Raw genomic sequence first — 14846 nt, 5'->3', positions numbered from 1 at the left:
GAAGAATTCACTCTGCAGCAGAAGTATAATCCACTCTATATGATTAGCAGACAGCAGCATAGTATCATTTCAAAGATGGGGACCTTCTATGAAGATAGCTGGAGATGGGATTTCAAATGGAGGAGGAATTTATTTGACCATGAAAATGATTTGGCAGTCAACTTTATGGAGGAAATTAATTCTATTCCTATCCAGAGATACTTGCAGGACACTATGAAGTGGAAAGCTGAATCTAGTGGTGTGTACTCCACCAAGTCAGCCTATAGATTAATGCTGAACAACAATGCCTCAGGTTCGGATGTCAGCATTTTCAAATTAATTTGGAAGTTGAAAGTCCCTCCAAGAGCAGCAGTCTTCACTTGGAGGCTTCTTAAGGATAGGTTACCCACTAAGGGTAATCTGCTAAGAAGAAATGTGCTTCTCCAAGATGAAGGGTGCCCTCTCTGTGGTCAAGAGCAGGAGGAAGTGGGTCACCTCTTTTTTAATTGCAAAAGGATAATGCCCCTATGGTGGGAATCCATGGGATGGGTCAGGGCTGTAGGACCTCTTCCAGCTTCCCCAGCAAGCCATTTAGCTCAATTTTGTGAAGGATTTGGAGTTAATATAAACCAAAGCAGATGGTGTGGGTGGTGGGTGGCTCTAACTAGTACCATATGGCACCATAGGAATACCTTGATCTTTCAAGGAAAGCATTTTGATTACTCTAAAGTCATGGAGGAGGCTATGTTTACAGCTTGGTCTTGGCTAAAAGCTAGAGAGAAAGGCTTCAACATTAGTTTCAACCATTGGTCCTCTAACATATCGGAGTCCTTTGGTTAACCTATGTGGTGATGTTCTCTTGATGGGTTAGTTTGGGTTATTTTGGGAGGCAGCACCAGAGGTGCTTTGTATTTCCTTTGTTCAGTACCACTTGTACTGTTTTATCTAAATCAATAATATAATATATATTTCGCCTTCCAAAAATATATATATATATATATATATATATATATATATATATATATATATATAGGTTTAGTGAGTACTAACCCACTTAAGCATCATTCTCAAAAATATCTTAAACTTAAGTATATTCATACCTTATTCAATTTTGTGGTAGATAGTTGGGATTCTTTTCATCTGTTTAATATTTTGTATCATCAAATTTACAGGTTCCTGGTGTTGAAGTGAATGCTTTGATGAGAACTTTTAAGATGAAACCTCTTCTCTTCCCGGTACATTTCGTTACTCCAGTGCATTAATTTAAGTACTTTAAAGTTCAAATATGCTATAATTGATTGAGTAAATTCAGATATTATTTTTAAATAATTTGAAATTGTACACATTATGGTATATAGACTAGGGTTACTTTCTTAAAATAAAGCTCTATCTATATTAACTAATAATTTAAAACCCAACAACTTATCCCCCTAGGTGAGATCGGCTACATGGATCACATGATGTCATTGGGAGGCTAAATATCTATACTCCTCATAAACGTCTCCAGTGGTTTTCTTTGCATATGTCCAAATCATCTTACCCAATTTTTCATTATCCTTTCCTTGGTGTCACACCAATATCTCTTTATATGTTCGTATACGGTCATTATGTATCCTGTCCTCTATTGAGTTGCCACACATGCATCTTAACATTTTCACTTCTAATCCCATTTATGTATCCTGTCATTATGTACCATTGATTATAGTTGGTCATATAGAAATATGATAAAACTTCCCTTTGAGAATTTTTGGTATTTTGCAGTCACAAATGACTTCTGATGCCTTTCTTCATTTTAACCACCCAAGTTGTATTCTATCAGTGACATTTTCAATGATTTCTCTCATTTTGTAATTGATGGAGATCCCACAATAGACTGCACCCCTATCCTGTCTCTAATCAACTTGAATTAGTCAGCCTTAAGAGGCTTTCTTAAATATCAGCTACCTGTTCATTAGTACTGCAGTATTTCAACTCTAGCTTCCCTTTAGATCTTTTAGGAAGTGGAATCTTGTCTATTAGCATCTTCATAGGCTCTTCTCTTTTAATCTTCATTTCTGACATCAAGTTCTTAAGCCACAAGGCTTGACAGGCTCTCATTTAGGCTGCAATGTATTCAGCCTCACATGAGAACAATGCCACCACTGACTCCTTAAATCACCTTGAAATAGGTGCTCCACACATCATGAACACATAACCTGCTGTACTCTTTCTGTCACTTTCATCAATAGCATTTCTGCCATGGTTTGAAAACAACAATCTATAGTCCAAAGAGCCCTTCACATATCTTAGTATCCTCTTAGCTGTAAGTAAATGAGAAAGCCTTGGATGATTCATAAATCTACTAATTGGCCACACTTCATAAGCTATGTCAGGCCTCCTGCTACACAGAAATCTCAATGAACCACCAATTTCTTTGTACAAGGTTGCATAAATTGCCTTGTCACTTCCTTCCTTCTCTAACTTTATACCACAATCAACTGGTGTTTGGGAAGAATTACAACCCAACATGTGAAATGTTTTTAATATGTCAGTTGCATACCTCCATGCATGAAAATTTCATCACCCGTAGTCAGTGTTGTCAAATAGCGGCCGTAGCAGCGCCATTGTGGATGGTGGTGGCAATTTTCCAACAAACCACAATGATATGGATTATGGCGGTGGCATGGCGGGCTTCAAATGGTGGTCCATGGCGTGGTGGGCTTCAAAATTTGCGATACCAATGAAGTGTGTGTATTCTTGCAACTTTTAAATTTAAAATCGGAAGAACCAATTTTGTGCTTGCTTAACTATTACACATTTGGAAGATTCTTTATATTATGATCATTACTTTTTTCCCAAAGTATGAATTACATTTTGTAAATGCAGTTCCATGTAACTGATTGGTGTAGCTGATAAGCAAACTTTGATAAAAAACACTACAAACATACCTAGTTGTTTGTGACTTTAATAATAGTTGAAATGTAGATTTTCAAAAATTGTAAGTCATGTCACAAACTCCTTAGATCGATTTTAACTTTCCTTTATTTCTCTCTCTCTCTCTCTCTCTCTCTCTCTTATTTATTATTTATTTATTTATTTTTTCTCGTAATTGTTGATTACAGCTAGCTGGATCAGTAACTGCTCTATTTAATTGTCAAGGCCCACTGGATACTCCTGTATTTGTTGGCACTGGAATGGTTTCTAGGACATTCTCTTATTTACAAACTGAGACCACTGCATCTGCAGCATCTGAAGCACTTGCTACGAGTAAGGAAGCTGGAGCACTGGCAGCATTTGATCGTGTTCCATTTTCATATGTATCTGCTAATTTCACTTTCAACACTGATAACTGTGTAAGTTGACAGCGATAATACTTTAGCATTGGTTGCTTTGGAGTAATTACTCATTTTAAAAGATTATACTATGGTAATACTTACTTTGCATATTGTAGGTTGCTGATTTATATGGAATTAGGGCATGCCTTGTAGATGGAGGTGAAATTCGTGGGGCTGGGAATGCATGGATATGCCCAGAGGTATACAGCTGCCTGTTAGAAAGGCTTTTTCTCTTTTATTGTTTGGTTAAGCCATTGTTCCGATTTTCTTTTACATATTGTGGACCTTGAACTATTTGGAAGCATTAGCATTGTCATGTATGATGGAACCACCATATATACACTCATTTTTTTACCTTTACTTTTCGGGGTGGAGGGGAGAATCTTTTCATCAAAATTTTCCATTAGTTTTCTAAGAATAGTAATTTAATCCTCTTCATCAGCTTTAAAAGTCTTGTATATGACACAAAGAAGTGATAATTACTCATAGAAAGGTATGATGCATGTATCAGGTACAATTTTTTTTTTTTTTGATCAGCAAAAGTAATATATATATATATATATATATAAAGGAGTACCAGAGGTACTAAAGTACAGAAATAGGAAAGCTCATACGAATGGTGCCTGAAAACAGACTGAACATAGTCTGAGAAGGAACCAAACTATGGCTACAATTTAGAAACTACCCCTACTGCTATTGTATTTGTTCTGTCCTCTGCTGATAAAGGAAACCATATCTAATGTTACTTGACCATTGATTAAAGTGTATTGTGAAATCTTTCTCAAAGCCCCTTAGCCACGTCCAAAGTAGGAAAATTGCATCTTCAAACAGTTTGTTGCCATTAAAACTTTCATTTGAGAACATTATTTTATTTCTAAGCTGCCATATAGTCCATGTTAAGGCCAGCCACCATAACTGCCATCTTTTGATCCTTATGCCTTCAGAAAAAACACATGAGTGTTGAATGAAATGTTGCTGTGGAGTTTGCGGGAAGGCACCTTGAATATTCAGCCATGACATGCATTCCCACCAAATAGGTTTGGATTCTGCTGCAATGGATGAATAAGTGTGCTGCATCTTCCTGCTGACTGCTGCAGAAAGGGCAAGACGAATCGTGAATCTGCACATGTCGCCTCTGTAGATTTTTTCTTGTAGGCAGTCTGTCCCAAAGTAACCTCCAGGCAAACACCGCAACCTTGGGTGGTATCTTTATTTTCCACAACTCCTTAAAACACTTTGTCTGGCTTCCCTCTGCTGATTCCTCCCATATCAAGTTGTAAGCGCTTTGAGTCGAATATATACCAGATGGGTCTTCTTTCCACTCCCATACATCAGTACCCATTTGCTGAATCCTCTGTCCCTCCACTGCTCTAAGGAAATTGACAGCCGAGTCAATCTCATTGTCAAACAGTGGCCTTCTCCAACTGAAGTTCCACTCCCACCCAGTCTCCTTGTGGGTTCCCATTTGTTGTAGGAGCTGATTCTGCTGGCAGGATATCAAGTATAGCCTAGGGAAACGTGCTGCCAATGTTTCTTCATCATTGAGCCATGTGTCCTCCCAAAATTTGATTCTATCTCTGCAACCAACCTTCCATTTCAATCCACTTTGAAGTATCCGTCCCTGATGTGAATGACTAACAGCTGATTTTAAATCCTTCCACCATATTGACTCATGGGATGCTCTACCTTCTACGTCCAAATTCCGCCATCCTCCGTATTTTGACTCCAAGACTCTAGCCCATAACTCTCCTTGGTGTTGGAGTAAATTCCACTTCCATTTGCCTAGTAGTGCAAGGTTTAAGGTGTTGACTCTGCAATCGAATTCATGAGGGAGATCTCTCAGGTTGTAATCCAGCAACAAGTAGCTGACTGCTGGTTATGGGAACATGATCCTAATGGTCATTACTCTACAAGGAGTGCATATAAACTGCTGCAGGGAGATTTAGAGGATGAAAATCAGGATGGAGCATTTCAGGATCTATGGAAGTTAAAGATCCCAGCTAAGGCATCAATCTTTGCTTGGAGGCTAATTAGAGATCGTTTACCGACTAAGTCTAACTCTAACCTGCGAAGAAGACAAGTAGAGTTGGAAGACAGCTTGTGCCCTTTCTACAGAAATAAGGAGGAGGATGCATCCCACATATTTTTTGACTGCAGTACAACACAACCTTTATGGTGGGAATCCTAGTCTTGGGTTCGAACCTTGGGGGTGCATCCTATAAATCCAAGGCAACACTTTATGCAGCATGTAAATGGGATACCTGGATTGAAGAGGTATAATAGATGGAAGAGCTGGTGGATAGCCCTAACTTGGTCCATTTGGAAGCAAAGGAATAAGGTCATCTTCTTGAATGAACCATTCAATGGAAGCAAGCTGATGGAGGATGCAGTGTTTCTGCTCTGGACATGGCTCAGAGCTATGGAGAAAGATTTTTCTATGCATTTTAACCAGTGGTCTATCATTCTAATAGATGGTTTTTGTAATTAGGAAGGAAAACAACCCGAGGGATAATGTATCTATATCTGTAGATGACCACTCTGGATCCTATCAGCCGGTAGCCAGCCTATCATTGTATCCAGTAGTCTATCTAGAACTATACTGTATCTTTAGTACCTCTGGTACTTTTATTTAAATATAACTACTTTTGCTGACCAAAAAAAAAAAAGATTTGACTCTGCTATATTTTTCTTTATGTGTGGTTATGGTGCTGGACTATGTTGTTGGAATTGTGAGTGTTCCTTCTCGCTTATTTGAAGCAATCACAAAGTTTAGTATGACCATATAGCAAAAAAATTATTATTACTAATATATGGGTGTCTAGTTGTGAGGAAGTAGTTTAAGTTGGATGCTGTATTTGATTGTTGTTATCCATGAGATTGAGTGGATAGTAAAATATTAGATTTTTCTTTATTAATTAATCTATTGGCTTTTTTTTTTTTTTTTGAACGGCCAAAAATATAATATATTAATTTAAAGATAGAAGATACAAAGTACCAGAGGTACTATAACAAACCACAGGAAGTAGAGCCTCCTGAAACAAACCGCAATAAACAGAAGCTACCAACCCAACAAAAACCAAACAACCCATCCCAACAAGACAAACATTACTTAAAAGCTACTGCCATAGCTGAGGACCATTGGTGAAAAGGAACATGAAAATCCTTTTCCCACCCCCTCATCCAGGACCAAGAGAGGAAAATTGTATTATCCACCAATTTAGAGATGACAAAAGGCTGATTGTTGAAGATAATGTCGTTTCTAAGATTCCATATTGATGTTGTAGCTGCTATCCACCAGATTTTCCACTTTCTGTTGTTGTCTTTCAGTCCTGCCGTAGAGAAATGCTGGATGAAATTATCCAAAGGTCTCCAATGAAGCACTCTAGGTTCCTTTACCCATGAGCTGAATTCCCACCATAGAGGCATAACTTTAGGACACAAGAAGAATAGGTGGGAGGCAGATTCAGCTTTGTTCTGACAAAAAGGGCACAGGTCATTATCAATAGTGACATTCCTCCTAAGTAGATTATCCTTAGTGGGCAATCTGTCCCATAGAAGCCTCCAAGCAAATACTAGGGCTCTAGGAGGGATTTTGATGTTCCATAAGTGCTGGAAACCAAGACATTGATCTTCATTAAGATGATCATCTTTAATATAAAGGTAGGCAGAATTAGTGGAGAAAATTCCTTTTGAGTCAGCTCCCCATAACCAAGAATCTTTCAAAGCTGTAGAAGGCCTAATTGCAGCAGTTTGATCAATAAACTCAGAGGCTCTTCCCATTTCACTATCAAACAGATTTCGCCTCCAAGAAAAGCTCCATTCCCACCCAGATTCACAGAAGGTTCCCATAGTTGCCACTGTGTGAAATTTCTGAGATGAGAGATGGTATAATTCCGGGAACTTATCTTTTAACCTAATCCCTCTTTCCACCCAAGAGTCCTCCCAAAAGAGAATTTGATCGCCCCTACCCAGCTTCCAAATGAATTGGCTGGACACATCTGCCATACTGCTGTGATTAATTGTAGACCTTAAATCAGACCACCAGCAAGAAAATTGTTCCTTGTGGGCCCCTCTTCTAAACCTCTCCATCCCCCATATTTGGAAGTTAAAATTCTGTTCCACAATTGATCTGGATAGTGAAACATCATCCATTTCCATTTGATTAAAAGAGCTTTGTTAAAAGCTGTAATGTCTTTAACTCCAAGAACTCCAAAAAAAAAAAATAAATTAATCTACTGGCTTATGTGGGAGTGGGTGTATGGTTATTGCTGGTGTTGGTGAAGACTGAAGTTAAACTTGATAAACAAAGTACCAGAGTAGAAGGTACTGCAAAGGGAGAATTGTACTGCTGCAGAAGATTGAGGTTCAGGTTGGTGCACTTGATGGTGGTGGTTCGGAAGCATTTTTTGGTGGTTTTTAACCGCTAGAAATGGTTCAACACATTTAAATTTTTTTTTTGATCGGCAAAAGTAGGTATATTATATATATTAATGAAAGTAGTACAAGTGGTACTGATTTACAAACATCCTAGCATCAACGAGAGGAGACCTATGGTTTTTTTTTTTTGATCAGCAAAACTAAATATATCATAAATATATCAACGAGAGGGACAGGATGGCGGATATAAGGAATTGTGGAAGCTTAGGGTACCATCGAAAGTGACTATTTTCGCTTGGAGGTTACTAAAGGACAGATTGCCAACCAGAGGTAATTTGAAGAAAAAAAGGGTTGAATTGCAGGAATACTTGTGTCCTTTTTGCAGATCGGCGGAAGAGAATGCAAGTCATTTATTCTTTCAATGCAGCAAAATTATCCCTTTATGGTGGGAAGTGGCATCGTGGGTGAATCTGGTGGGGGTATTCCCGCATCAACCGGGACATCATTTTATCCAGCATTTCTACGGAGTATATGACGGAGTGCACGCGCACAGATGGCAGTCGTGGTGGTTAGCACTGACTTATACAATTTGGAAGCATAGAAATAGCATCATCTTCTCCAATGCTGTTTTCAATGCGCATTATATAATGGATGAAGCAGTGTTTTTGCTATGGACATGGCTCAGAAACTTAGAAAAGAATTTCACATCTCATTTTAATCAATGGTCTTCAAATATCAAAGATTGTTTTCTTCGGACACCAACATAGGGAAATAGGATACAGCTTTGCACTATTATCCCATGTAGTTTTCTTTCAGCTTATTTAATATCAAGGCTTGTTAGAGAACCAACTATGATTCGTACTTACACAAATATGTATCGATTTAGTACCTCTGGTACTTATTAATGAATATATTATATTTTTGGCTGATAAAAAAAAAATCATATATATATGATCAAAAAGTACCAGAGGTACTAGTACATAGGGATATACATCCTCATATCTAGACACCAAACTGAGGTATTCTAGATATTAGGAGAACATGTATTTTGTTCTAATTGTAACACCCATTACATAAGAAAACCTTGGCTAATATTGCTTGACCATTGGTTTAGATGGATTGAGAAATGTTTCTCAAAATGTCTAAGCCAAGTTCAGGTCAAGAAAACAGCTTCATCAAACAATCTGTTAGCATCAAATTCTGCATTTGAGAACATAATTCTGTTTCTTAATTTCCAGATGGCCCAAGTTACCGCCAACCACCAGTATCTCCATCTCTTAATCCTTAACCCTTCTGCCTGAATGAAAATATGCTGTAGAAAATTTTGTTTAGGCCCAAGAGGAAAGACACTTTTTAAATTCAACCAAGACATCGATTCCCACCAAATTGGTTGGATGAAGATGCAATGGAAGAATAAGTGAGATGCCTCCTCTTCAGCTTCTCTGCAAAAAGGACAACGTAAATCCTGAAGCTGTACTTGTCTCCTATGCAGATTCATCCTTGTTGGTAGTCTGTCCCTTATTAACCGCCAAGCAAATACCGTTATTTTGCTAGGAATTTTAATCTTCCATAATTCCTTACACCATTCCTCTTGCTGACCTCCTGTAGAAGCTTCCAAAACCAGATTATAATCGCTGCGTGTGGAATAATTCCTTGATTGATCACCTAACCATTCCCATTGATCTGATCCTTGCTGCTGAATGTATATACCTTCGATCTCCCTTAGGAAATTGATGGCTGACTCGATTTCATTTTCAAATAGCGATCTTCTCCACAGAAAGTGCCACTCCCATCCTGAATGCAGGTGCTGTCCCATCTGTCTAATGGTTTGGTTCTGCTGTGTCGATATTTGATACAGTCTAGGATACCTCTCTGCTAAAGGTTGCTGTTGCTGACTCCATTTATCTTCCCAAAACCTGACCTTATCCCCACCTACAACCTTCCACCTCATTTTGCTGTGAACTAGGTCTCCGTGATGTGCAGAATTTACTATTTGTTTTAAATCCTTCCACCACACAGATTGATGTCCTACCCTTCCTGCTTCATAGAGACGACTCCACCCCCCATATTTTGACTCCAACACTCTGGACCATATCTCTCCCTTCTCTTGCATCAGATTCCATTCCCATTTGCCTAGTAAGGCAAGGTTAAAGGTATCAATATCTTTAATCCCCAACCCACCTTTTTCCTTTGGCAAACACACTTGGTCCCATTTAATCCATGCAATCCTATTCTGCTCTAGTCCTCCACCCCACGAAAATCTGCGTTGTATCCTTTTTAGCCTTTCCACCACTGTTTTTGGAATCCTGAAAAAAGACAAGAAATAAATTGGGATTGATGTTAGTGCAGCCTTAATTAATGTCACTCTCCCTCCCCATGAGATGTATCTTTGTTTCCATTTTGCCAATTTCCTCTCATACTTATGGACAATGTAGTTCCACATTTGTGTTCGCCTCGGATTAGCCCCTATAGGTATGCCAAGATATGTAAAAGGAATAGTTAGCAGGCTGCAGTTTAAATACTTAGCAGTATCACTCTTCCACTGATCTGAAACCCCGAAAGCTCCAAAGCAACTCTTAGCATAATTAATCTTTAGGCCTGAGATTAACTCAAAAGCCCTCAAAATAGCCTTTAAAGCTCTCACATTTTCCATATTTGCTTCTCCAAAAAATATAGAGGAGACCTATGGTTAGCTAATACAATATACAGAATAAGTATTAGAGAACCAAAGATCTGGCTATTAGCTAGGTAATCACCCATCCTCAAAACTGTACATTTTATATACTATTCCCCCCTGAGTACAAAAACATCCCTAATACTGCTAGACCACGAGTGAAATGGGATATCAAATCCTCTTTCCAGGTTTTTAAACCAGGTTCAGCAGAAGAATAATGCATCCTCCATCAATTTATGTGCATTAAAGCTTTCATTTAGGAATACAATCCTATTCCTATGATGCCAAGTACACCAAGTGAGTGCAATCCACCAACTCTGCCATCGTTGACCCCTAAAACCATCAGAATTACAATTAGAAAATTGAAGGAAATGGTTTTTCGGAGTTTCTGAAAATGCCCCCACAGTATTTATCCACAACATCAACTCCCACCACAACGGCAAGACTTTATCACAACTGAAAAATAAATGAGATGCATCATCCTCATGACTTTTGCAAAATGGCAGCTAGCATCATTGATTTCCACCCCTAGAAATAAATTATTCCTTGTAGGCAATCTATCCCGAATTAATCTCCAAGCAAAGACTGAGGCTTTACTTGGGATTTTTAATTTCCATATTGCTTTAAACACTTCATCCTGAGTCACAGATGAGAAGGCTCTGTTGAGAAGTAGATAAATATTTTTAAACGTCAGAAAAAAAAATCTGTCACAAATCAATTGCCACATCATCAAATAATGGAAAAACTTAACGGCAGGGACCAAAAACCAAACAGAAAAATAGTTCTTAGACATTACTGAAAACAAAATAAAAATTACAAATTATTGTCATTATAAATCACTTCCTATTCTCTTAAGACAAGAATAGTATCAATTTTATCCCATTTTTGAGATCATCCATAAAAAGGAGTTTCCATTTTTGGTTTATCAGGGGACAATGCTTCTGTTCTTCCATATTATGTGTTTTTGTCTCATGTAGCTATATTAGATTTTCATAACTTTTTTAAAGGCTTGGATACTTCACAGATACATATCGGTGATGTATCTAAGAGTATCGGTATAAAATATGGATACTTGACGCAAATGAAAGTATTGGTATTTCATCACACTAATCTGGAAATTTGGAGGTTCATTCATTTGGCTAAAAATTAGCGTGTGAATGTGTTCCTATTAAATAAACCATGCCTATAGAATTTCTGTCCCCTACCCTTACTAATGTATACCTATTTTGTTCTTAGGGTGAAGAGGATGAGACATCAATAGATGTGAATTTTTCTGGAAGTTTGGCCATCGATAACATTGTGCTTCGTTATATACCAAGTTCTTATCAACAGATGCCACTTAAATTAGGGGTACTAAATGGAGAAACAAAACTTTCAGGATCTCTTTTAAGACCGTAAGATGAACCTTTCTCCAGTTTTAATATTTTCTCCAGTTTTTGGTGATTAGTTTTCATTGACTAAGCATTAGCTTTATTGTTTCTTTCATGTGATAACTGATGACGTCTTCTTGGGAGGGTGGGCCTTGTGGCAGTAGTATGGTTTTTGGTTTTTGCCTTGAGATCAAGTTGTGGAAACCAGAAACAGCCTCTTTGTTCATGGAGTTTAGGTTAATAATAGTGTTTGATAGAATCTAATTTCTCATTGATCAGAAAATGATTATACAGTTACAAAATGATAGTGTCATCTCTATATATAGAGTGACTAACTGTTAACTAACCCTATCTGTTACTAACTAACTATAGTTGAAACTGTAAGTAACTGACAGCTTACAAACAACAGATAACAGTAGACACTAACTAAAAAGACTTAGTGGAGTAAGTATACACTAATACTCCCCCACAATCTCACGGTGATGGATTCTTACCAAAAGCAGAAGAATCGCACACTGTGAGCTTGGTTCTGTACAATTCAAAGTTTGTAGGAGAGAGGGCTTTGGCGAGTCAGTATATTGGTCAAGAGCTGGGACATAGACCTCTTTCAGCAACTTGCTAAGAACTTTTTCCCGAACAAAGAACAGATCAAGTTCCATGTGTTTGGTTCTTGCATGAAGAACATGGTTGTGAGCAAGAGACACAGTGCTCATGTTGTCCCAATGAATAACAGGAACAACATAGCTCAGAAAGAAGAGATTGAAGCCAGGATACTTCAGCAGTAACCAAGGCAAGACTCCTGTATTCAGCCTCAGTACTTGAACGAGCTACCACTGACTGCTTTTTGGACCACCAGGAGATCAGATTTGGTCCAAAGAAGACACAAGCACCTGATGTGGATCTTCTATCATTTGGGTCAGCAGCAGCCCAATCAGCATCACAAAAGGCTGTGATGGAGAAAGGAGCCGAAGCTGGTCTTAGATGCAATCCCCATAAAAGAGTTCCCTTGTATAGGAGTATACTTACTCAGTGTAACTCTTTCTTTTCTTTTAGTCATGTTGTTAGTCTAACTATAGTTGGTTAACATTAGTTAGGCAGTTAGTTAGGACAGCTGTTTGGCAGCTGTCACTAACTAACTCAAGTTAGTTGACAGTTATGGTTATGTAAGTGCTATATAAACTATATTGTACTCAGTTTCTCTTTGGGTTGCATACAATCAACAATTTCACCTCACTTTAGGTTTCTGATATTCTTTTTCTCTTAGATTCTTTTATGGTATCATAGAGCTAGTTTTTCTCCATGGAGGCAAGGGATATAACTCAACGGTAGAGTGTCACCTTGATGTGGTGGAAGTTATCAGTTCGAGCTTGATTATCCCTAAACCCAATGTAAGTTTTTCTAGTTGTATGCTGTGATCAAATAATAATTGAGAATGGATAAGAGGCTCATGGGATTATACGGGGGGGGGGGCTATATTTCTAGGAGCTAACTCCGGTCAAATATGAAGTGCCTGGATACAAGTTTTGCCTTGGAATGGAGGATAATTCCGAATCAGCTTTGTCTACAAACAAGGAAGCTATAAGTAATGCAACTAGGAATCTCATGGAGAGTTCGATCCTGGCTCAGAATGAACATTGACCGCATGCCTTACACATGCAAGTCGGACTGAAGTCCTTACTTTTTTCTTCATGGCTTCTGCTTCTAACAATCCTCCTCCTCTGCCACTGCCGGTGAACAATGCAGTTCTGATGAATCATGCGACTCTGGTGAACACGATTTCGATGAATGCTGACGCTGCTATGCCGGTCGCTGCCACATTTTCCACCATAGCCGCGAAAGATTTCTCGCACTCGGTCTCGAAAAAACTCACAAATTCCTACTATTTGCTATGGTGTCAACAGGTTGAGCCTGTGATCAAAGGACATCGCCTTCACTATCTCATCACAAATCCACAAATTCCACTGCGATATGCATCTTTGGCTGACCACGATGCCGAAAACATCTCTTCTGAGTTTCTACTTTGGGAACAACATGATCAACTCTTGCTACCATGGCTTTAATCCACGATTTCTAGCGAAGTTCTTCCTCGGCTCATCGGTTGTGAGTCCTCCTGGCATCTCTGGGATAAATTTCATTCCTACTTTCAATCTATAATTCGTGTGAAGAAGCAGCTTTGTAATGATCTTCGTAATCTTTTGCTGGATAATTGTTGAATTTCTGAATATTTTCTTCGAGTTCAGACCTTGATCGATTCCCTTTCATCTATTGTAGAATTTGTTCCAGCTAATGAACATGTTGACATCGTTCTTGATGGACTACCGGATGAATTTGAGTTGTTGGTTACACTTACTAGTTATAGGTTTGAGCCTCTCATGATTGATGAAGTTAAAACTCTTTTTCTTGCTCATGAGACTCGCATTGAAAAGTCTTGCAAGAAATCAATTGCTTCCATCAATCTCACTGAAGCTTCTAAACCTAATTTTACCCCCAATTCTTTGTAGCAGGTGTTTTCCAACACTACTCCAAAACCACAAGCCATTGTTGCTCAAGCTCAACACAATGTTGCTCAGAACAATGACTTGACCTACAATAACAACAATGGAGGTAATCGTTTCCTCAACAATGGCCATGGAGGTGGCCGCAATTTCTCTCACGGTGGTGGTCGCAGCTAAGGCGATGGCCGTGGGGGTCGTGGTGGTAGATTCTCTATTCAGTGCCAAATCTGTCATAAATATGGACATGAGGCTTCCTATTGCTATTACAGGCATGATGATAAATATATCCACTAAACCAATGACCTTTCCCAAATCAGAATCAGTACTCCAACTCAAACCAATATCCCAATCGATAGTGTTATTCTAACCAGCACCCAAACCAATACCAAAATCAGTATCCAAACCAGTATCCTACTAATCAATATTCAAACGAATATCCCACTCAATCTTCCAATTCATATCCTAATCAGCCTCCATATCAGAATGCTTCACCTCAATACAACAATCCACCACCACAAGCTCATCTAACTAGTGCTCAGTCCTCTTCTTCACAAAATTGGTATCCAGATTCAGGCGCATCACACCATGTCACAAATGTTTCTCAGAATATTCAATCGACCACACCCTTTGAAGGACC

At 38.5% G+C, this 14846-nt stretch overlaps 1 protein-coding gene across 4 annotated transcripts in view; it reads left to right on the top strand.

Annotated features, from left to right (window-relative positions):
- The window catches only part of LOC100779257 (protein TIC236, chloroplastic-like), a 100270-nt gene that overhangs the window by 22626 nt on the left and 62798 nt on the right, over positions 1–14846 (top strand). For 3 of the 4 annotated variants that reach the window (XM_041009101.1, XM_006596060.4, XM_041009102.1), the window contains exons 6-9: positions 1152–1214; positions 3081–3311; positions 3410–3493; positions 11581–11738. In XM_041009101.1, the coding sequence (XP_040865035.1) occupies positions 1152–1214; positions 3081–3311; positions 3410–3493; positions 11581–11738 (536 nt within the window). The remainder of the gene's footprint in view (positions 1–1151; positions 1215–3080; positions 3312–3409; positions 3494–11580; positions 11739–14846) is intronic. The other variant, XM_041009103.1, reaches the window with a different exon arrangement.

Source organism: Glycine max, chromosome 14 (genome assembly GCF_000004515.6).
Source record: "Glycine max cultivar Williams 82 chromosome 14, Glycine_max_v4.0, whole genome shotgun sequence".
Taxonomy (NCBI): domain Eukaryota; kingdom Viridiplantae; phylum Streptophyta; class Magnoliopsida; order Fabales; family Fabaceae; genus Glycine; species Glycine max.
The sequence above is the reverse complement of the archived record's forward strand: the minus strand, read 5'-3'. Positions and strand labels throughout refer to the sequence as shown.